Source organism: Sapajus apella, unplaced genomic scaffold (genome assembly GCF_009761245.1).
Source record: "Sapajus apella isolate SASKATOON/1434 unplaced genomic scaffold, GSC_monkey_1.0 scaffold57, whole genome shotgun sequence".
Lineage (NCBI taxonomy): Eukaryota > Metazoa > Chordata > Mammalia > Primates > Cebidae > Sapajus > Sapajus apella.
The window spans coordinates 10,088,162-10,110,835 of record NW_022436997.1 but is presented as its reverse complement, the minus strand read 5'-3'; the positions used below and the strand labels follow the sequence as shown (position 1 = coordinate 10,110,835).

The window sequence follows — 22,674 nt, the reverse complement described above, 5'->3', positions numbered from 1 at the left end:
GAGAGTGGCTTAGGGGTGCTGGGTGCCTGAGACCATATCGGTCAAGGCCTCATGACCACAGAGATGTTCAGAGGGGGCCTCTGTGAGGTGGGTGAAGGGGCCCTTCTGAGACCAGCTAATTGGGGGAGGGGGTTGGGCAGCAGCCAGGTTCTTTCCTGGGAAGGCATTTAGAGGCTTAAACCACATAATAATAGTCCACCCACTGAGGAAGTCACCAAGCCTGAACTTGCTAGGTTTTTTTATTTACTTGAAGAAATTTCTTCAGCCCTAAATATACAAAGCACAACTCATTATGCCATACCTTACCCTTCAACCTCCAACCGTGTAGTTGAGAAAAATACACTGGAATGTAGTTTCTTCCTACAGAATAGAAGCAGAGGAGCAATTGTGGCCTCAAGTTATGAGGGTAGACCCTCTCTGAAGAGTTCCCAGCACTCTAAAGTACTCAGCTCTCTGTGGAGGGAGGAGGTTACCTTGAGAATGGAAGCCCCAGGCATGGCTTGCCCTCAGCCCAATGGTGGGGGTGGGGAGGGGGGCTTGGCTCTGCTGGGGGCTGCTATGAGGTGGGAAAGGGAAGCTGGGGGCTGGGAAGGCTCACTCTACACAACATAGGGGGATGGATTTGGAGGGCGGGCTGGCCTACCCTTCACACATATGCTGACTTGAACAGCTTCTCGTGGGTCAGATAGAGCATCTCTGTTGCCGTGAAGCTTACATTCCTTAGGGGCAACAGAGGCATAGTAGGTGAACCAGTGTCTGTAGCAATTTTAGGTCATGATAAAGGATGTGGATAAAAAGGGGCTACTGTAGTGGCTCATGCCTGAAATCCCAGCACTTTGGGAGGCCATGATGGGAGGTTTGCTGGATCCCAGGAGTTTAAGACCAGCCTGGGCAACAGAGAGAGATCCCATCTCTACAAAAAATTTTAAAGAAAATTAGGCAGGCATAGTGGCACATACCTCTAGTCCCAGCTACTCGAGAGGCTGAGATGGGAGGATGACTTGAGCCCAGGAGTTTGAGGCTGCAGTGAGCTATGTTTGCACCACTGCACTCCAGCCTGGGTGACAGAGTGAGACCCTATCTCAAAAAAAATAATAATAATGAGGTGGTTGGGCACAATGGCTCACACCTGTAATCCTAGCACTTTGGGAGGCGAAGGCAGCAGGATCACCTGAGGTCAGGAGTTCAGGATCAGCCTGGTGAACATAGTCTACTTAAAATACAGAAATCAGCCAGGCATGGTGGCAAGCGCCTGTCGTCCCAGCTACTTGGGAGGCTGAGGCAGGAGAATCACTTGAACCTGGGAGGCGGAGGCTGCAGTGAGCTGAGATCATGCCACTTCACTCCAGCCTGGGCAACAGAGTGAAACTCTGTCTCAAATACATACATACATACATACATACATACATACAGAGTGATGTGATAATGACCAAGGGGCTCTTTTAGGTAAAGGAGTCAGGAAGGCATTTTCTATAATGAGAATTTCTCTGACCTGAAGGATGAGGTCAGTCCTGTGATGATTGGTTCCGGGTGGGCTTCAGGCAGAAGGAATAACAATGAGAAGACCCTGAATCATGGATGAACTCTGCTGTGTGAAAAACACTCACACAACTACAGGGCTTAGCATGTGAAGCACACTGGGCCAGAATGGGTGTGTCAGGAAAGGAGGTCAGAGGGCTTGCCAGAGGCCAGCACAGAAAGCCTGCGGGGACAGGCAGCACCCTGGGCATGATGGGGAGTGACTGAGGCTTGAGAGCAGAAGGCTGCAGTGGTCACTCTCACTGCATTTTGGAGAATGGACTTCAGCAGGACAAGGCCAGCAGCACTCAGGCTATTGTGGTGGTCCAGGGTGATGAACAGAGAGGATGTAAACTGGTAGGTTTGAGACAGAATTTGAAGGGAGCTCTTCCAGCACTGGTGGATGGATTTGCTGTGGGGATGGGGTGAGGGAGGTACAGGCGAACCCCTCCCAGTGCTCAGGGTGGTGGAGCCTTGTCCTGAGGTGGGGGCTTTGGAGGGAGCAGGTTGGGAGTGGCAGGTGGAAGGGGGTAAGCATGATTGAAGATTGAGACTTCTGTTTTGACCACAGTGCATCTGTTAGCATCTGAGTGGAAATGGCAGGAGGTTATTTGACGCCTGCTCGGGAGTTTGGTCAGGCCTGGAGAGCAATACTTAGCATCTGGTCTTAGGTGGACTTTCAAACCAGGGCACTAGATGAACTCACGTAGAGAGAGTGTGGAAGGGAGAGAGGGAGAGTAAAGAGGAGTGAAGTCTGCCATCTTCCCACACCGAGAGACTCAGAACCCAAAGGAACCGTTGAAAAAGGAGCCACTCAGGAGACTTTGGTTGCCCAGAGGGAGAGGAAGTTGTTTCTGGAGAGAACTACAGGTCACATGGTGCTGAGAGTTCAGCAAAAATGGGCAGAGAAGTAACCAGTGGGTTCGACAGCATGGAGGCCACTGGCGGCCTTAAGTAATCTGAGGGGTGGTGATGAGTCTGTGGGAACTTAGGGGGCGGAGCCAGGGGCTGTAGCAAGTCTTTGGCGACGTTCCCTCATAAAGGGGAGCTGAGCACATGGGCACTGACTGGAGAGAGATGTGGAATTGAGGAAAAGACAGATGGTGTGCTTGGTAGGTAGGACAGCAGAGGAGAGGGAAGCAAGGGGGTAAAGGGGTTGCGTGAATGTGGATGAATGACGGGGTGGGTGGTGTTTTTAAGCTATTCCCTGTGGACTGCACAACACAGTGCCTTCTTTGGGCCCCCAAACTTACCTATATATTCTACCCAGGTCCCCTAATGCTGTGATGTGGGTAGGTGCATCTGACAGGCACAGAATTTTCCTTGGGCTGCAGAACACAGGGAAAAGCTGGAGCTGATTTGCCACAGCCAGTGACAGAGGCTCAAGGGCTGGGTGAGAGGTCATGGATTGATTGGCCTGGTCACTGACTGATTTATTCAGTCAACAAGCACCTTCCAGCTCCCTCTGTGCCAAGTGCAGTTCCAGGCCCTGCAGCCACAGTGAAAATAAGCCCCCCTTTCCTTGAAAGTGCATATTGCCAATAGGGGGATGGGGCCACTGACAAGCCAGCTGTTGTGACTTTAGACGAATTGTTTAACCTGCTGTTTCTGCTTCTTCACCAGAAAAATAAGAACCGTGCTTGTGCCTACCTCACAATGTTATAGTTGGGGTAAAACGAAGACGTAATCAATTCAGCAAATGCTCATGTTTTGGGAGTTGCCAGGCTTGAGTTCTGGAGCCATGCATCCTGGATTCATGCCCTAGTTCTGTATTTTACTGCGTGACTAAGAGCAGGGAACTTTGTTACCTCAGTTTCCTGATCTGCACAATAGGGATAGTACTAACACCTGCCTTCTGAGGCATCTAATGAGGGACTGTGAAGATGTGTGAAGGAATCTGTGTAATCACTGAGAGCATCTCGTCTGAGGAGCGCTGGGTGCCCGCTGCAGTTAGGAAGATGCTCTCAGGTGCACAAGGCCTCGTTGGCAGTGATGTGATGGTTTTATCTCTTTTGCCAGTTCCGCCTGGTGGTGAAGACAGCCCTGAAGCTGCTGCTCGTTTTTGTGGAGTACTCGGAGTCCAACGCGCCTCTCCTAATTCAGGCTGTCACTGCTGTGGACACGAAAAGAGGTGAGTAGTCCCCCCCACTTATGTAATGAAGGTGAAGATGTCTAAGGCTTCTGCATTCTACATGCTTGAGACAGAATTAAGAATTAACAGAATTCCCGAGAGGTGGACTTCCACTGCAAGAAGCATTTTTGAGGATAGTAAACACACAAAGTTTAGGGCTGGAGTGTGGTTTGACAATGAAAGAAAAGTGCTCGTGGGCTTACCTGGGAGAGGTCAGTGGCTGAGCCTGCCTTTGCCTCTACCCAGCTCCTGCCATCGAAACACGGAAGTCCAGCTCCTCCTCCTGTTCTTCCTGTCTTGTCCAGGGTTGCCCTGGCTCCTTCCTCCCCTCCCCTCTATGCTTCATTGCTTATGACCCCCAGGTGTTTCTAGAATCTTCCCCCTTCCTCTCCTCTATCCCCTGCCCTGCCTTACCCAGGCTCTCACTGTGTTTAACCTATGCTCCTGGCCACCCTCCAAAACAGTTTGGTCACATCCTTTCACATACAAAACCTGCCAGTGGCTTCCCAGTGCCTAGAGCATAAAGTCAGTCCCCTTCCCCTAACTGAGGGGGCCCTTTGCCCTTCAACTCCTGCCCACCTGCCACCCCCATCTCCCACCTGGGTGGCAGTCCCACCCCCTTACCTTGGGCATGTGTGTTTAAAGCCCACCTGTGTACCCCTTCTCTGCTGTGGTACTGTTGCCCATCTCTGTCTCTCCAAGTGGGGATTCTCTGCTCAAGGATGGGGTCTTTGTCTGCCAGCATGGTGTCCCATCACCCCAGCTGGCCCAGAGCCAGCAGGCATGCTGCAAACACATAGTGAAGAACCAGCTTCGGCTCTGGGTTACTGTGTAACATGCTACAGACCCTGTGATATTGGGAAGCCTGGGATTAAAATGCTTCCCAATTAAAAGGGTTTTTATCCTTTTGTCTTTTGTAGTTTGTTTTCCTCCCCAATAGGACTCAATTATTATTTTCATTATCTCTACAAGACTCAAGAACAAAAACTTGACAATATTTTTTTCTTTTTATGATTATAACAATACTACTAAAAACTTGGGAAAAGGTTAAAGAAGACAATAAAAATTCACTTCTGATCTCAACAAAGATAATCACTGTTAAGCAGTGGGCATATTTCCTTATAGTTGTGTGTGTGTGCACACACTTATGCACAAACCAACCAGAATGTGTCAGAAACAAAATGAGGGGCCTGAATTGCACTTTTGATTCAAACCAGTGTATCTATGATTTAGCATTACTCAGATCCACTTTTGAATGCTGAATCCAAATGTGAAAGAAAGTAGCTTGAGTTGTTTTAGAAGTTGAGTAAAAGTTAATGAAAGGCATCCAGGGCCTTAAACTGGGGCTCCTACACTTTCTACATGAACATGCAGGCAGCTGTTGGCACTAGGCATGGCTGACAGCAGGCCAGGGGGCAACTTGCTGTTCCTTTTTTGAGGGTATGTGAGGGAAACAAACCCTAGTATATGGTCAGGGCCTGTGAGTTTGGAAGGTGCTTCCCAAGCTGAGGCAAGTTTCTTCTGCCACAGGATGTTCCCCTCTGCTGCTAGGTAGAAAGACCCTCATGGCTAAGGGCAGATCATAGGGCCGGCCAGGAATCCTTGATAAGGAATGCTGATGGCACAGAAACCAGGTCTAGCTTTTCCAAGGCTGGCCAATTAGGTTTAAGGCCAGAGGTGTGTGCTTTGGCAGCTGGTAGGCAGCAGCTCCTCTCCTTCATCCCTAAAGGATTTGTACTTCATCTCCTAACTCTGGGGGTTGCTTTAGGACTACTAATAAACTCTTCATTTTCCTGTCCTAAGTTTCAGGTAACCCAAGGACCCTTGCTATGGGTGTGAGTTAGTGGGGGCCAGCTTCTCATGACCTGGGGTTCTCCTTTGGCTTTGCTGAGCTGGCAGCTCAGAGTTCCCTTCCTTGGACTTCATATCTCATAAATGGAATGTTGGGATGGATGAGGGAGTGATCCTGAGATGAACCCAGGGCTTTGTATGCCATATCTAAGACACCATCCATAGCCCCAGCCAGAGATTCTCACCTGTACCAAGTCTTTCCACCAACATTAAGCAATGGCCATCTTTTACTGATTAGCAAAAATTAAAAAAAAAAAAAAACAGCTAATGAATTGTTTATGGCTTTATGGTTTTTGCCTATAAAATTTCCTAAACCTTTGGCAACTGCTGTTATCTGTCTGCCGCTGAGCACTAGCAGCTGAAAAAAAGGAACGGCACTAATGGAAAAACTCAGAAATACCTTATCACATGTGGCTCAATAGCATGTTTCTTTATGGGCATGTGTGGTCTTGGCTGTGGTTTTATAATGAATACATATAACATCATCCTATTTTACTGCTAGTAAAATTGTTCATGAATCCTATGATGGAATTAAACATATAAATATGTCACGGTGTTCTGCAGAGAGCAACATGACTTCCAGGTGTGTTTCCACCTAGTGGGTTTAGACGCGGCCCTCCAGTTCCCTCTCAACTGGGTGAGAGAGCAGACAGGTGCCAGAGGTGATTTAGGGTCAACTGAGCATATCCATTTGTGTACAAGTTTATAAATCATAAATTTTACTTCTCAAAGTGGCTTTAGACTCATCCTTCAGCAGGGATGAATGAGCAAATAAGCAGCTGTCTTTTTAAATAGTTTCTTTTGAATGATGAAAACTGTCAGATTTAAGGAATCGGCAATAAAACCAACAAATAAACTACCAGTCCTCAAAAATCATTACTGCCTAAAGTAAATGAAGTTGTCCAGAATGAATTCCCTTGGTTGCTTTATAAATATAAACATCATACATGCTGCATGTGGGCTAACCAGAGGCTTCATTCTGCAGTGTAGGCAATTTGGTCTGTGGCCAAGAGTGGGTCAGTTAGCAGGGATAAAAGCCAAAGGGGTTCAAGTCCATCCTAAGGAGTGATCGGTGTTTATGAAGAAGGAACATTTAAAATGCTCCATTTGACACAGGCAATTGCAGTTTTGCCCAGGGGCCGAGATAATAAGGTGGATTCAAGTTCATCTCTGGGTCATGGTGTGGTGTTAAAATCAGACCACTGGATCTTCTTTTCTTTGCTTGCATCTTTAAGTCACTTTCCCTTTCTGGTGACCAGGGTCTGGCAGGAAGACAGAAAGGCAGTAATGCTCATGGGAGCCCTTAGAGAGCCTTGCTTTGTCATTTTGCCATGTCAGAGACTCCCTTTCCTTGAGGTCTTCCCTGTGGTGGTTGATGGGAAAGTGATTGACACTCCTCCGTTGTCTGGGTATGGGGTCCTTCCGTCTGAGTGAACAGGTTTGCCTCTCCCACAGAGGGTGAGGCAAGTAACCAGAGAGGATAACTCATGTTGAAATTTGTCATAAATCTTGAGTCCCACTAATTTGGCTCAGCATAGCTTTTGAAGTAGTTCAGTTTTTCATTTGAATGTAAGGTGATGAGATATGACATAATTCTTAAGCATATGTATCACACATGATCAGCGGGGAGAAAATTCAGCCATCCTTTCAAGACTTTCAGCCATGTCTGCCTTGTGCTTAAGAGTATGTCAATCTGTGAAGATCGTGTGAAGCATAGTGGAAGCTACAGGTTGTCAGAACTCAAGCTGTTTCCATCGTTATTTATAGCAGAAGCATCTACATTGAGTGTGTTTATCTATTATGTGGAAAGACATGGAATGTGCTGTGAAGAGCTTCTATTTGAGGGTTAGACCAACCCATGTCCGAGGCACTAAGCTAAATATCTTAGTTTCCTTTGGATTTAATGCAGAGATTTAGAAAAGTGAGGTGGGGGGGAAGTATTGAGCAATTGATTCTGTGTGTATTTATTTATCTGGGTTAAGAGGGCTGGCCAGGGAGTCAGTGCAGATGATCCACCTGGAGGTAAACTGGTGGACCAACCACCACCATTACAATTACAGCTACTGATATTTAGGTATCTGCCATGTAACAGACACAACTCTAAACAGTTTTCACATAGGACCAATTTATTTGGCATGTATTTGAATATCAGTTGTGTGCTTGCAGTCATCAGGGAAAAAGGCTCTCACAGAACCTGTACTTCAGTGTTTTAGGTGGGGGTGAGGGGCGGTGGAGTTGGAGAGAGACAGATGACAAAAGTATTGTCTTCTAATGCACTCCAGCAACGCTGAGGAAAAAAGGCAAAGTGCTTTATCCCAATGACAATTCTCAGTAATCCTATAAGGTGGGTACAGTCACTCCAGAGACCTTAGGAGCTCCAGGTGAACTTCCTGAGCCCCTGAGCCCCTCCATTCCACTCTTTCTCTGTTATGTGAAGGGATAGCATCATATGGTTTGTGATTCCGGTATAGGAATCCTCTCCCCCGCAAAACACACACACACACACACACACACACACACACACACACACACACACACTGTAGGGAGTTACCAAAGGCAATGAGGGCAGTAAGTGGACCATGTCATCCTGACAGGAGCTCCTAGGAAACTTGTAAGTGCTGGTGTTTTACACAGGCCTTAGCCTGAGGCCTGCCAGTGCTGTTTGTGTTGAACCAAATGTTTCTTCCCTTTCACCTTCATCCTTGTAAATATTTCCCATTTTCTGCCCCAAAACAATAAAAAGAATGAACATTCAGCCTAACAGTGTATGAATATATGCACATTCCCAGACTTAAAATCCTTAAATGGTATTAAGAGACTCAGATAACACAGCTGAAGAACACATTTTTCAGTTAAATTAAGCCAGTGTTTGGGTGTTCTTATTATAAAAGATTAGATGCACACGTGTGCATGTGTCTGTTTAAGGGGAGGACGGCCGTAGTCTGGCTACCTCCCCCACTCTCTTTGGGCTGGTTCCTTGGCCTTTGCTCCCTCAGTCCCTGTTTGGCATTTTGGCTCCAAAGTAAGAAACCAAAAGTAGTTCTGAGCCCATGAGCACCGCTAGAAATCCTTAGTTTTGATACCTTCTCCCCTAACATTCTTCCTTTGAACCATGCATGGGGAACTCACTAGAACATGTGTTTTATGCCAGGGTTTGAAATAAAGTGTGAATGTTAGAAGCTGCCCCTGTTATAAATACAAACGGCGGCATCCAGATCTCTTAAACTGCACCCGGACAGTGAGGCCCAAGGCCTGCTGATCATATTGATTGACTGTCCTGAGGGCTGAAATGGTTATTTTGTGGGCGTTGGAAGAACAACTACACTGTGGTGTGGACTTCCAAGCAGTTTGACGATCAACGTCAGCAAGTAGATAACTCAGTAGTTAGCAGGTGAAAGAACATGTCTTCATGCTCAGTTAGCAAGGAAGACTTCCATGCTCAGTTAGCATAGAAGACTGCCCGGTTCTGACTGGCTGGGCAACTAGCCAAAGAAAAGGCTTCCTGTTCACTTAGGAAAGACAGAAGATCTCCACATTGAGCTACATTTGTGTCTTTGACACCTTGTTGTAAGTAGGAGCCTATTCTTTGTTTAGTCCTCTTAAATCCTCTTAAATACTGTCTTCTCTGCTTTCCTTACCACGTGCATCTGCCCCCTGGTTCTTTTACAATTGCTCCAGGTTGACCCACTTCATGCCTTCTCAGAGGTCTCCATTAGCTATTCAGCAGACATTTTACTGAGCATGTACTATATGCCAGGCGCTGTCCTAAGAGCACAGAGATCAACAAGACAGATACTACCATGGTCCTTGGGGAACTTTTGTTTACAAGGTCAAAATCAGCTCTTATATAACCCATCCAAGGACCAGCATTTGCAAACTACTGTATTTAGGCTATTTCCAAGTTTACTTTTCTCAAGCAAAAATAAGCAGTATCCCTTTGAGATCTTTATAGAGAAAGCAGGAAAGAGCTTCATGTTGCAAACCACCAAGCTAAGGGCAAGGCAATTCTCATTTCACTTCACTTCAGATATTCATCTTGGGCTGAGAAAACCACGTCAAGGTGTTGTGTCCCCCTTTGTGGTCTTGCCCTTGGCTTAGCGGTCCTGAATGTGAATGTGAAGTACTCTCCTGCCCCTCCTAGAGCCTGGAAGTAACCACCATGAGCCTTCACCTGCAGAGCCCAGGCAGAAGCCACCTCTTGTGCCAAGCCCTCTGCAATCATCCCTGCTTCAAGAGAGCTCACTAGCACAGTGACAGGCTTAGCTGCATGCTTGGACACGTCTAAGCCGTTGCTCTGTGCTGCTGTCTGTTCTTGTGCTTATGCCTAGCGGCTCCATTAGATTGTAAACCTATTGAGGGCAGCTGCTCACTAGACCTTGTACCTACCTGATACTTAAACAGTATTTGTGCCTTGATGGAATAGATGTAATATACTTCCGTTCTTGAGATATTTGCTAGACAGGCATGTCACTTATTTCATGGAGTCACTTCTAGAGGGATGTTAAGATCTTTCACATCCCCTTTCCTTGTTTGCTGATGGATATTCATAGAATAGGTACCAAGAGTTTCTCATGTGGGCACTTATTGCTATATATTTTCCTCTAGAGACTGCTTTAAATGTGTCCCAGAGATTCTGGTATGTTGTGTCTTCATTCTCGTTGGTTTCGAAGAACATCTTCATTTCTGCCTTCATTTCATTGTTTATCCAGTCAACATTCAAGAGCAAGTTGTTCAGTTTCCATGAAGCTGTGCGGTTCTGGGTTAGTTTTTGAATTCTGAGTTCTAACTTGATTGCACTGTGGACTGAGAGACTGTTTGTTATGATTTCCGTTCTTTTGCATTTGCTGAGGAGTGATTTACTCCCAATTATGTGGTCAGTTTTAGAGTAGGTGTGATGTGGTGCTGAGAAGAATGCATATTCTGTGGATTTGGGGTGGAGAGTTCTGTAAATGTCTGTTAGGTTTGCTTGGTCCAGGTCTGAGTTCAAGTCCTGGATATCCTAGATACTTTACAAAAGAAGACATACATGAGGCCAACAAACATATGAAAAAATGCTCATCATCACTGGTCATCAGAGAAATGCAAATCAAAACTACATTGAGATACCATCTCATGCCACTTAGAATGGTGATCATTAAAAAATCTAGAGACAACAGATGCTGGAGAGGATGTGGAGAAATAGGAACACTTTTACATTGTTGATGGGAGTGTAAATTAGTTCAAACATTGTGGAAGACAGTGTGGCGATTCCTCAAGGACCTAGAAATAGAAATTCCATTTGACCCAGCAATCCCATTACTGGGTATATATCCAAAGGATTATAAATCGTTCTACTATAAGGACACGTGCACACAAATGTTCATTGCAGCACTGTTTACAATAGCAAAGACCTGGAACCGACCCAAATGCCCATCGATGATAGACTGGACAGGGAAAATGTGGCACATATACACCATGGAATATTATGCAGCCATCAAAAATGATGAGTTTGTGTCCTTTGTAGGGACATGGATGAACCTGGAAACCATCATTCTCAGCAAACTGACAGAAGAGCAGAAGATCAAACACCGCATGTTCTCACTCATAGGCGGGTGTTGAACAATGAGAACACATGGACACAGGGAGGGGAGCACTACACACTGGGGTCTGTTGGGGGGATATAGGGGAGGGACGGTGGGGGGTGGGGAGTTGGGGAGAGATAGCAAGGGGAGAGATGCCAGATGTAGGTGATGGGGAGGAGGGCAGCAAATCACACTGCCACGTGTATACCTATGCAACAATCTTGCATGTTCTTCACATGTACCCCAAAACCTAAAATGCAATAAAATAAATGAAAAAAAAAAAAGAATAGTTACCAAGAGTTTTCTGCTCTGGGGGAAATATATGACCTACAGAGCTGCAATAAGTAGATTTTTAAAAATTACATATTTGATATGAAGAATTTTTCAAGCAAGTAGTTAGGCATCCAGACACTGAAGCATACACAATGCTCTTGTCAAAAGAACAAGGATGATGTGAGATAGAGATCCTTACTAAGAAATATTCTCAGTTAGAAGTATGCTCAAATCCATCCTAAGGATAGTGTCATATTTTGAAATTTGATGACTGAGAGACACTGCCATCACTGGATACGTCCTTGGATAATAAACTGTGATGTGAGTTGGATAAAGAATGTTGATGAATCACTGTTTCTAATAGTTTTTGCTTTACTCATAGGGGTCAAACCTTGGTCAAATATCATGGAAATCCTGGAGGAAAAAGATGGAGTTGACACGGAGCTACTGGTTTATGCAATGACTTTGGTGAACAAGGTTGGTTGACTGTGTTATGGATTGAATTGTGTCACCTATAAAGATATGTTAAAGACCTGGCCCCGGGTGTCTGTGCTTGTGGCCTTATTTGGAAATAGTGTCCTAGCAGATGTAATCTGGTCATTAGAGTGGGCTCTGATGCAGCATGATTGTGTCCTTATAAGAGGAAAAGGGACACAAGGGAAGACGACGTGAACATGCAAGGAAGGCAGCCACGTGAGGACAGGCAGAGGTCAGAATGATGCACCCACAAGCCAAGGAATGCCAGGGATTGCTGGCTGCCAATTGAGGATGAGGCAAAGAGAGACTTCCTGTAGAGCCTTTTGGGAAAGCATGGCCCTGCTGACACCTTAATATCAGACTTCTAGTCTTTCAAACTGTGAGAGAATAAGTTTCTATTATTTTAAGTTTTTATTAGTTTGTGGTACTTTGTTACAGTAGCCATAGGGAACTAACATATTGTGAAAATCTAAAATTTTCCCTCTCGATAAGAGATATACCATGTGGACCCCCTCATAGTGGCTGGAACCACAGCTGCAGCGTACACTAAAGAAGAAAATCCTTTATATGACATGTTGAGTGGGTGTGTATGCAGCTATGCATGCTTATGAAGCCCTGTGGGTGCCTGCCTGCTTTGGTCTTTTCTAGTAAACCAGAAAGGTGACAGAATTTCATGACTGCTTTTCCTATCAAATTGGCCCCTTAAAATAATTATTACTTTTATTATTATTGAGATGGAGTCTCAGTCTGTTGCCCAGGCTGGAGTGTAGTACCATGATCTCAGCTCATTGCAACCTCTACCTTGCAGGTTCAAGAGATCCTCCTGCCTCAGTCTCCCTAGTAGCTGGGATTACAGGTACATGCCACCATGCCCAGCTAATTTTTGTGTTTTTAGTAGAGATGGGGTTTTGCCATGATGGCCAGGCTGGTCTTGAACTCCTGACCTCAGCTGATCTGCCTGCCTCAGCCTCCCAAAGTGCTGGGATTACAGGCATGAGCTACTGTACTCAACCAAAATTATGTTTTAAAATCATTTTTCCTTGAGAGAATATAAATTATGAAGTTTTTACTCTAAGAAAATAGTTCACAAGTCAGGAAGACACGAAGTACGTGTGTTCCACTGCATATTGAAGTCCAACTGTTGGGCTGAGATAGGGGATCCTGGGGTGGGTCCCACTCATCTCATGTGATGGTGACCACACCTTGTGCTCTCATTCTTCCTGTCTCATCCCTCCCTGATCACCACCTTGTAGGGCAGTGTTGGTCCTTGGTGCCCATCCCTAGAGATGCTGCTCTTAAACAAGAGAACCCATGCTGACCTGGACAGGCCCAGTCTCAGGTCTGGAGTTTCTCTATTTGGATCTCCATGCCTCAGAGCACAGGCACCTCACCAGCTGCCCCATAGACCTTTTTTGTGCTTTCCGTACACGCTCACCCTGGGCATGAGCCTGCAGGACCATCTGCAGTGATGGTCAGGGTTTCAGAAAGATCCAGAGTCCCTTCCTGGAAAAAGCGACCAGAGAAACATTTTCCCTGATGAACTAGGGATAAATCTGTAGAAAGCAGTATAATTATGAAGAGCAATTTGCCCTACTAGATAGTAAAATGTTATGCAAACTCTGAGGATTACAACAATGTGGCCTGGCCCTTTCCTCAGCAGACAGATGATTGGTGCAGAGGAGCTCTGAAACAGGCCTCAGTATACAGAACAACTGACTGTGCAGTTAATATTGGCGGGGACAGGTTAGCTACTGATTGGAGAGGTGTTGTTAAATGGAAGTAAACAAAAACATACTTTGACCGTATACCACAATAAGTCCCAGAGAGCTTAAAGCATTTAATGGAACATATCAAACTGTAGGAAAAAAAAAAAAAAGAAATGAAGCCTAATTAGTCTCTGGTTGGTAATGTTTATTTTAATAATAAAACCAGTGAAAAAGGTTTCAAAGGAAGAGATTTAAATATTGTACTGCATAAAATTTTAAAAGCTCTTATGTACAAAATGAAAATCACAAATTATAACTAAATGCAAATGACACACTGAGAGATGGTTTACAAAAAGAAAGGTAGAAAATGATACTACCCTAAATACATTGTGAACTCAGTAGAAAAATGAAAGACATTAAACCAACTAAGATCAAAAGAAATACATGCAAAAACAATAAGACATTTTCTCCAGGTCACATTGGCAGTGATTGCTTTTTAATGAAGTATCATTTGTTGATGAACACACAAGAAACTCCTATAACACTGGTAGGAAATGGGCACAACTTTTCTGAAGTATAATCCTGAGAATTCTGCTTTTATTTTCAAATCTTTTTTTGAGCTTGTTTTACCATTTGATTTGAAGCAGTTTTCTGTTGGTATTTAAAGATTAAGGTCATCTATTTCCTGTCCTTTTTGGTCACTGACACTGTTTTGGTAAATACTGAATTCAGCAAAAATGGAATTTTCACGCTGATACAGTGTTACACATTGTAATTTTATTTTATTGATTAAATGAAATGATCTATTTTATTGATAAGGTCGTGCCCAGATGTTCTTATGATCATAGCAGCATCTACACAGTGTGGATACTTTATTGCTAATCACTGGCAGAGACCTAGTGCCTGTCACCCTCTGCTTGGCATACTGTGGCATTTGATGTCCAGAAATTCCTCATTTACTCTTTGTCTTCTGGCAGTTTTTTCTCATCCTTTGTTAGTTCTGGCCAAGGAGACATCCAGAAAGATCCTTGAGGAAATTCATTTAAATGTAATCCTTTCCTTAACCCATTTATGCCTAGTGTTCCATTACTGGAACGGTAAGCTTGTAGGAGTTATTTATATCCTACTGCTCAGGGTCATCGCCAAGGTCTGATTTTTCACACACAAAAATTTGCAACCTCTGGCATAAATGGGTTAAACAAGTCAAGAGGCCACCAGCACTCATGCTGGGTTTGTTTTGTTTTGTTGCATTGTAGTAATGCATCTTGCCCAGTGAGTAATCTCCTCTGAGATACCAAACAAAATAACAAGATAAAATGTTAACATGGGTCTGGAAAACATTCAGACTGTAAAATCTGGGAAATTATATTGTAATTTGAGTGGTTTCTAACTACTGATTGCAACAAAATAAAAGCCCCTATAACAAGGAATTTTAAAAATGGACATTTCTGTGATAAAACAATGACACTAAGTCCTATCCTGGTTACTGTTCTAAAACTGATTACCATATAAAATAGAATGAGGCAGATTGGGGGTGGGAGGTAGAATGAGTAACAAGAGGGGTTACTGTGGGGCTGGCTTCGGGTGTTCAGGGAAACCAGGACCCCAGGGAGCCTTGGGGAGAGGAGCTGTTCAGCGGGACTAGGGGTTGATGAACCTGGCTGCTACATGCTGAGTATTTGCTTCTACATTTACTTTTATTGTTTTAAAATTATTCTCTTAGTCCATTTTGTGTTGCTATAACTGAATACCACAGACTGGGTAATTTATAAAGAAATCTATTTCTCACAGTTCTGGAGGCTGGGAAATTCAATATCAAAGTATCAATGTACAGGCATCTTGTGAGGACCTTTTTGCTGTCTCATCCACAGTAGAGGGCAAGGAGGTTGCAGGGTTGCAAGGGAAGAGAGGAGAAGGTGATGAAACTTATGCTCTGTTAGGAACCTATTCCTGCAGTAATTCCTGAGATAATGACATCCATCCAATTTAGCTCCTTTCAACGCTGTTGCCTTGGGGATTATGTTTTTAACATACGAACTTTGGGAGACATATTAAAACCATAGCATTCTGCCCCTCGTCCCCAAAATTCATGTCCTCCTCATGAACAAGTTACATCCATTGCATTCCAATAGCCCCAAAGTCTTAATGAATTCCAGTATGAAGTCAAAATCCAAAATCCAGAGTCTAATCTGAATCAGGTTTGGGTAAGACTCAAGGCACCATTCATCCTGTGGCAAATTTCCCTCTAGCTGTGAGTCTGAAATCAAGCAAGTTACCTACTTCCAAAATACATCGTTGGAACTGGCATAGGTGTTCACATTCTAAAAGGCAGAAATAGGCAAGAAGAAAGGGGTAACTAGATCCAAGTCCAAAGCCCAAGAGAGAAAACAATATTAAATCTTAAGACACTAGGATAATCTCTTTGGACTCCATGTCCCACATCCTGGGCACACTGGGGTTGGAGTTGGGCCCACAAGGCCTCAGACAACCCCATCCCTATGGCTTTGCTGGGCTTAGCCCATGCTTCAGCCCTCTTGGGTGGGAGCTTATGCCTACAGCTTTCCCAGGCTGGAGTTGTACACTGGTAGCTCTACAGTTCTGGGGTCTTGGGGGCTGCCTCACTCCCATGGCTCCACTAGGCATTGCCCTAGCGGGGACTTTCCACAGTAGCTTCACCCCTATGACAAGTCTCTTCCTGGGACCCTAGGCTGTCCACAACGTCTTTTAGATCTAGGTTGAGGCCACCGTGGCTCCACGGCTCTTGTATTTTGCACACCTGTAGAATTAGCACCAGGTATTTTATGGCTTGTACCTTCCAGAGAAGCAAGGCCTGCTCAAGTCACAGCTGGGGTGGCCAAAAAATCTGACACCAGAATTCTGGGAGCAGGACCCTAAATGGCCTTGAGCAGGGAATGCTGAGATACTGCTGGTACCATTTCGGAGACCTCAAGGCAAGGTCTCTAAAATGCCTTCGGAGTTTTTCTTCCATCTTCTTGGTGAATAACACTGACTCCCTTCTATCCATACTATAATCTTGTTAGCAAATGGTCACTTGGTCATACCCTTGGTTTGCTCTCCAAAAGATGCCTTTTCACTCTTTACATAGCCAGGCTGTGACTTTTTCCGATTTTTCTACTGTGCTTTCCTTTAATAAACTCCATCTTTATATCACTGCTATCCTCTTGCATCTTACTATATGCAGTTAAAAGTAATCAGACAACTCGTTCATTATTTTGCTTAGAATTTTTTTTCACCAGGCATCCTAGTTCATTGCTCTTAAATTCTGTCTTTCATTAGAGCCCTAGGTCATTGACATAGTTCAGCCAAGTTCTCGCCACTTTAAAACAAGGATGGCTTTTATTCCAGTTTCTAATACCTTGATCCTCATTTCCATCTGAATCCTCTTCAGAATTGGCTTTACCATTTGTATTTCTACCAGCCACTTCAGCAGTCTCTAAGAAGGCTCTGACTTGTCCTACAGCTATTCTCTTCTTCTGAGCTCCCACCAGTGTCAACCAGATAATGCTCTGGGCAATCTATGCTTTCTCTAGCTTGCTTCTCCAAATTTTTCAATCCTCTACCTATTACACAATTCCAAAGCTGCTTTCACGTTTTCAGTTATTTGCTATAGCAACAGCCCCACTTCTCTGTACCAATTTTATGTCTTTGTTTTGTGTTGCTATAACAGAATACCACAGACTGGGTAATTTATAAAGGAAAGAAATGTATTACAGTTCTTGAGTATGGGAGTCCAATATCAAGGTTCTGGCATTTGGCCAGGCCCTTCTTTCTGTGCTATCTGGTAGTGGGATACGGGGGGTGGGGTGTGGGGGTTGGGGGATGGGTTGTAGGGAAGGTAAGACGTTGAACTCATCCTTTTACCACGAAACTACTCCCACAATAATTAACCCACTCCTGAGATAACAGCACTCATCTATTAATTACCTAATCACTGCTTAAAGGTTCTCCCTTCCAACACTCCTGCATTGGGGATTAAGTTTCCAACACATGACTTTGGGGGGCACATCCAAACCATAACATTTATGATGAGGTAAATGCACCTTTTCTTCTAGAATATAGCTATAGTAACACATACATGGAGATTGATCACCTTCACAATTAGAATACAGATTAATAATAATGTGGTATATCCGCCATGTTATCCCTTTATAGTGACATTCTGACCTCCTGTGTATAATCCTGAGAAACCGCTGATTTATTCTCTTATCACTGTAATTTTGTCTTTTCAAGAATGTCAGATGGAATCATACAGTAAGTAACCCTCTGAGGCTGGCTGGCTTCTGTCAGTATTATGCCTTTTGAGATTCATCTTTGATTGCACATATTAATATATGCAATATATTAACTCCTCTCCACTGCTGTGTAGTATTCCTTGTAGAGATGCATATTTGCTTACCCCTTCACCTATTGAAGGGGATTTGTGTGTTTACAGCTTTTGGCTTCCACAGATAGCAGTGCTATGAACATTCATGTATAGGTTTTGCCACAACGGTTTTATCCTACAAGAAGGACTTGATGGAATCAGTGAAAACCCAGAGAAGGGGAAGAATGTCTGGTAGGACAGAATTTCCCCCTCTGAGAGAGATCTGTAAAGATTTACTTGTCAAGGCCTCATCAAGACAAAGTCTGAGAAAAAAACAGGAGAGATACCAAGTGTCAGGCAGCTACACTGGGCACCTTTAGTGTCTGAGGGTGAAGGCATCAGGAAACATTTGCATCACCAACTTTTCTGGTGAAGCTACCATTTTTTTTGTCAGAGGTGGACAAATTATAGCAGAGGCCACAGGGTGGAATTGGGAGGGGAGGCCCAGGGACAGGTGACAGTGTGGTACAATTTGCTGAGCATACTAGAGAATCAGCAAAAAAAAAAAAAAAAAAAGATAAATGTGTTTTTAGGATATATAGCACCCTCTTGCACAGGTGGAAAAAGAAGCTGCATTTGTGAGTGGCGGAAGGCCATCATCTCCCCTGCAGCCTGCGGGAAAGGTGATAGTACGCAGGCCTGGCTCAAGCCTACATTTTCACAGCAGAAATGACCAATGACCTGCTGATACACTTAGTTCAGGGCCTATTACTGAGCAAGGGGAAAGAATTTCTTGAGGCTTTTTAATTCATTTTGGTTTTTGTTTTTGAGACAGAGTCTTGCTCTATCGCCCAGGCTGGAGTGCAGTGATGTGGTCTTGGCTCACTGCAACCTCTGCCTCCTGGTCTTATTTCTTCCTAGGCAAGTTATCAGGTTTAGAATAATTTTAGAATGCATGTCTTGTTCTTAGAAATGCAAAGATAATGAAATAAGTAGGGGCTAAGGGCTGAGACTGGAATGGCAGCTCTGAGCCCAGGGTTTTATCCCAGTGTCTTTAGTCACTTCCTGTTCCTTCTCTCCCTCTTGTATAAGATAAGGGGCTTGCAGTAAATCTCAGCCTCCTTCCAGCTCTGAGCTGGGCCTTGTCTCAGATACCCTCATTCTCTTAAGAGAGGTAGAATTCAAAGTCAGCCTTTTCTTTCTTGGGTTCCCTTTTGTCTCTTAATTGCTGCCTTGAAATTTCTCATGCTTTCCAAAATTTCATAGACCATGGGGAGGCCCTATTGAATTTAAATACAATTTAATAAAATTGTTACAACTCCAGTTGTTGGTGTATGAATCTTAACAGGAGTTTCTAATTACAAAGTACATTAGTTTTCTATTGCCATGTAACAAATTACCGCAAACTTAGCGGCTTCAAACAACATCCATGTATCATCTCACAGCTTCCATGGGGTGGGAGTCCGGGCATGGCCTTAGTGATTCCTCTGCCCAGGGTCTCACAAGGCTGCAGCCAAGGTGTCGCCCAGGGCTGGAGTCTCATGGAAGCTTGGGGTCCTCTTCCAAGTCTGTGTAGTTGCAGAATTCATTTCCTTGCGTCTGTGAAACTTGCGGTGGTAGCTGCTGCTTTGAGGCCAGTGGCATAACCTCTTTCCAGTCCAGAGCTCAGAGAAGAGTTAAGCCCTCTTTTAAAGAGCTACCTGATTGTCACCCAGGAGAGACACCCCTTCGATTAATTCAAAATTAACTGATTTTAGATCTTAATTACATTTCCAAAATCCCCTCACCTTTGCCAACTAATGTAACCCTGTCATGGGAGTGCCCTCCTCCCATGGGAGTGCCCAGCCCACACTCAAGCCAAGGAGATTATATAGCACGTGTACACCAGAGGGGGGAATATTGGGGTTAATTCTGCCTGCCACACTGAAGAGGCTTTTTCTCAAATAAATTTGTCATCTGTCTGTATTGATGAGTGGCCATGACGATATTATGACACTATGCCTGGATTAGGCATTGGAAAATGCCTTGAGAGCCTTGAGGCAGTCCTCTGTGGTGTATCTGTAGCTGGTTCTTCTCTTCTTCCAGACCTTATCAGGACTGCCAGACCAAGACACCTTCTACGATGTCGTGGACTGCCTGGAGGAGCTGGGCATCGCTGCTGTGTCCCAGAGGCACTTGAACAAGAAAGGGACCGACCTGGACTTGGTGGAGCAACTCAACATTTATGAGGTACCAGACCATGCCTTTTGTAAGATATCGTACAGCTGTGGCAATCAAAAGCTGAGAGGGTGCCTACTTTAGACCACACATGTCGCCTTATGAACACCACCAGCTTATGGGAAATGCAGGATCGCAGGCATCACCCCAGACCTGCTGAATCAGAAACGCTGAGACCCAGCAGACCATGTTATGACAAGCCTTCCAGGTGACTCTGATGTATATTCAAACTCAAGAACCCTTGATATAGGGGAAATTGGGTAGCTATTTTTTTTTAACAACATGCCTTCTGTCAGCAGCACTTTCACTCAAGGAGGTGAGGAGAGAAAGAGACAGAAATCACATTTCTTACATCTGATGGAGGTGGAACTTTAGTCAGGGCCAGATACGTGATTAGTAGGAACCAAAACAAAACGAAAATGAAGGATCATTTGTGGAACACTCAAGCAAAAGTGCTGTTAAAGACACTAAAACAACTCTTCACTTCCTTCTGTGGCTTCTCCCACCTTGTTATGGTGATTTTTAAATTCAGTATGTAATGTCATAAGGAAATAAAAATTAAAATGTAAAATTATTACCATAAACTTTATCATTCATCTTTTATTATGCAGTGTCAGTTTAGAATGCAAATATAAGAGCATTGAACATGTAGGCAGAATCAGCAAAATTACCTAAATCGTATTTTGTAGCTCCCACATGCATGTGTACTTTGTTCTTACCAGAACAGCAGGAAGGGTACAAAGCCGACTGCACTGTTTGTCCCTCACTTCTTGAGGTGTGTGCATCCTACCGACACTCTGCCTTCAGCTTACTAAAGAGTAAGAAAAGGCTGAAAGAGAAAGGATCCAGGAGCTGCCCTATCTTTTCCTTTCTTTTATGTTGTCATTTCAGCATAAGTTGTTGTGGCTAACGTGGGAAGGCAACAAGGTAAGAAAGGATATGAGAAGCTCCCTGGGTTGTCTTGTCTACACTCAAATCCGTCTTGAAGGGAAGCACCGCCCCCAGGGCTATCGGTGCCCCTGCCTTCCCATTCGTAGATGTACATACTTACCCTGTCCTCACTTCCAGTCCCGCGGAACTCCTGCCTATCACAAGTCTACCAGAATCTATGCACATGAGTAACAAGGAATGGCAGGCATGCATGTTGAACCCCTCTCCTCTGCTCATGCAACTGCACAGCTTGCTCACCCATGACACCGGTTCTGCTCTGGGCTACATATCGGGATTCGGGCCCTGTTGACTTGAATTCAGACTGTCCCTTGTGGGTTAATTTTAGGTCAAATGCCCCCACAGTATTAAAAGCACGTAACTGTGAGAGTGTTTGGACACTAGATGGTAAGAGCACATTTGAGTAGCAAATGACACCCTTTCTTGCTGACCCTCATCATCCCAGTGTCCTGCCGTGGCCAGCTGGGGTCAGATCTGAAGATGTGTTTCCTCCTAGGTAGTATGACCTCAACCAGGAAAATGACTTTCTGTAGGCCCAAACTAACTCAAAGAATGCAATGACCCAGGCAATCCCTGAGGATGTTCCATGAGTGGCATTCTGCGTGGCTGTCATTGCTAGAGCCTTTGGCCTGTATAACCTTCCACCTCTGGTTTTGTTTGTTTGTTTTTGAGATGGAGTCTCTCTCTGTTGCCCAGGCTGGAGTGCAGTGGTGTGATCTCAGCTCACTGCAACCTCTGCCTTCTGGGTTCAAGCGACTTTCCTGCCTCCCAAATAGCTGGAATTACAGGCATCCACCACCATGCCTAGCTAATTTTTATATTTTAATAGAGACAGGGTTTCACCATGTTGGTCAAACTGGTCTTGAACTACTGACCTCAAGTGATCCACTTGTCTCAGCCTTCCAAAGTGCTAGGATTACAGGCATGAGCCACTGTGCCCAATCTTGTATTTTTTTTTTTGATGGTGTTATTTTTGTTTTTAGCCTTCCACCTATCATTCACATTCCACAAAGTTCACCATTTTAAAGTGTACAATTTAATGGTTTTTAGCATATTCACAAGATTGTACAATCATCACCACTGTCATATTTCAGATTTCTTTTGTCACTCCAAAAAGAAATCCCCATACCCATTAGCAGACACTGCATTCTTCCCTGTTTCCCATGGCCCAAAACCAGTAATCTGCTTTCTCTCTGTGTGGATTTACCTGTTTTGGACGTTTCCTACAAATGGAGCCATACAAAACGTGGCCTTTGTGGCTAGCTTTCACTTAGCATGTTTCCGAGGTTCACCCACATTTGCAGAATCGCTACTTTGTTCCTAGTTATGCTGACAGTGTTCTGTTATATGGATAATACCATATTTTGTTTATCCATTTATCAGTTAGTGAACACTTGGGTTATTTCTACCTTTTCGCTATTATGAATAATGCTGTTCTAAACATTGGTGTTGAATTGAAGTTTATGTATATACATACGTTGTCAGTTCTCTTGGGTTTATACCTAGAAGTGAAATTGCTGGTCATAAGGTAACTATCTTTAACTGATTGAGAAATTTCTAGATTGATTTCCAAAGTGGCTACCCCATTTTATATTCCTACCAGCACTATGAGGCTTCCAGTTACTCCACACCTTAGTCAACACTTATTATTGTCCTCCCTTTTATTAT

The 22,674-nt window shown here is 44.3% G+C and overlaps 1 protein-coding gene across 12 annotated transcripts in view; it reads left to right on the top strand.

Moving 5' to 3' along the window:
* FHOD3 (formin homology 2 domain containing 3) overlaps nt 1-22,674 on the top strand; it is a 490,075-nt gene that overhangs the window by 292,307 nt on the left and 175,094 nt on the right. For 7 of the 12 annotated variants that reach the window (XM_032245417.1, XM_032245414.1, XM_032245413.1 and 4 more), the window contains 4 exons: nt 3,538-3,649; nt 11,717-11,811; nt 17,769-17,789; nt 19,927-20,070. In XM_032245417.1, the coding sequence (XP_032101308.1) occupies nt 3,538-3,649; nt 11,717-11,811; nt 17,769-17,789; nt 19,927-20,070 (372 nt within the window). The remainder of the gene's footprint in view (nt 1-3,537; nt 3,650-11,716; nt 11,812-17,768; nt 17,790-19,926; nt 20,071-22,674) is intronic. The other 5 variants (XM_032245416.1, XM_032245415.1, XM_032245410.1 and 2 more) reach the window with 1 other exon arrangement.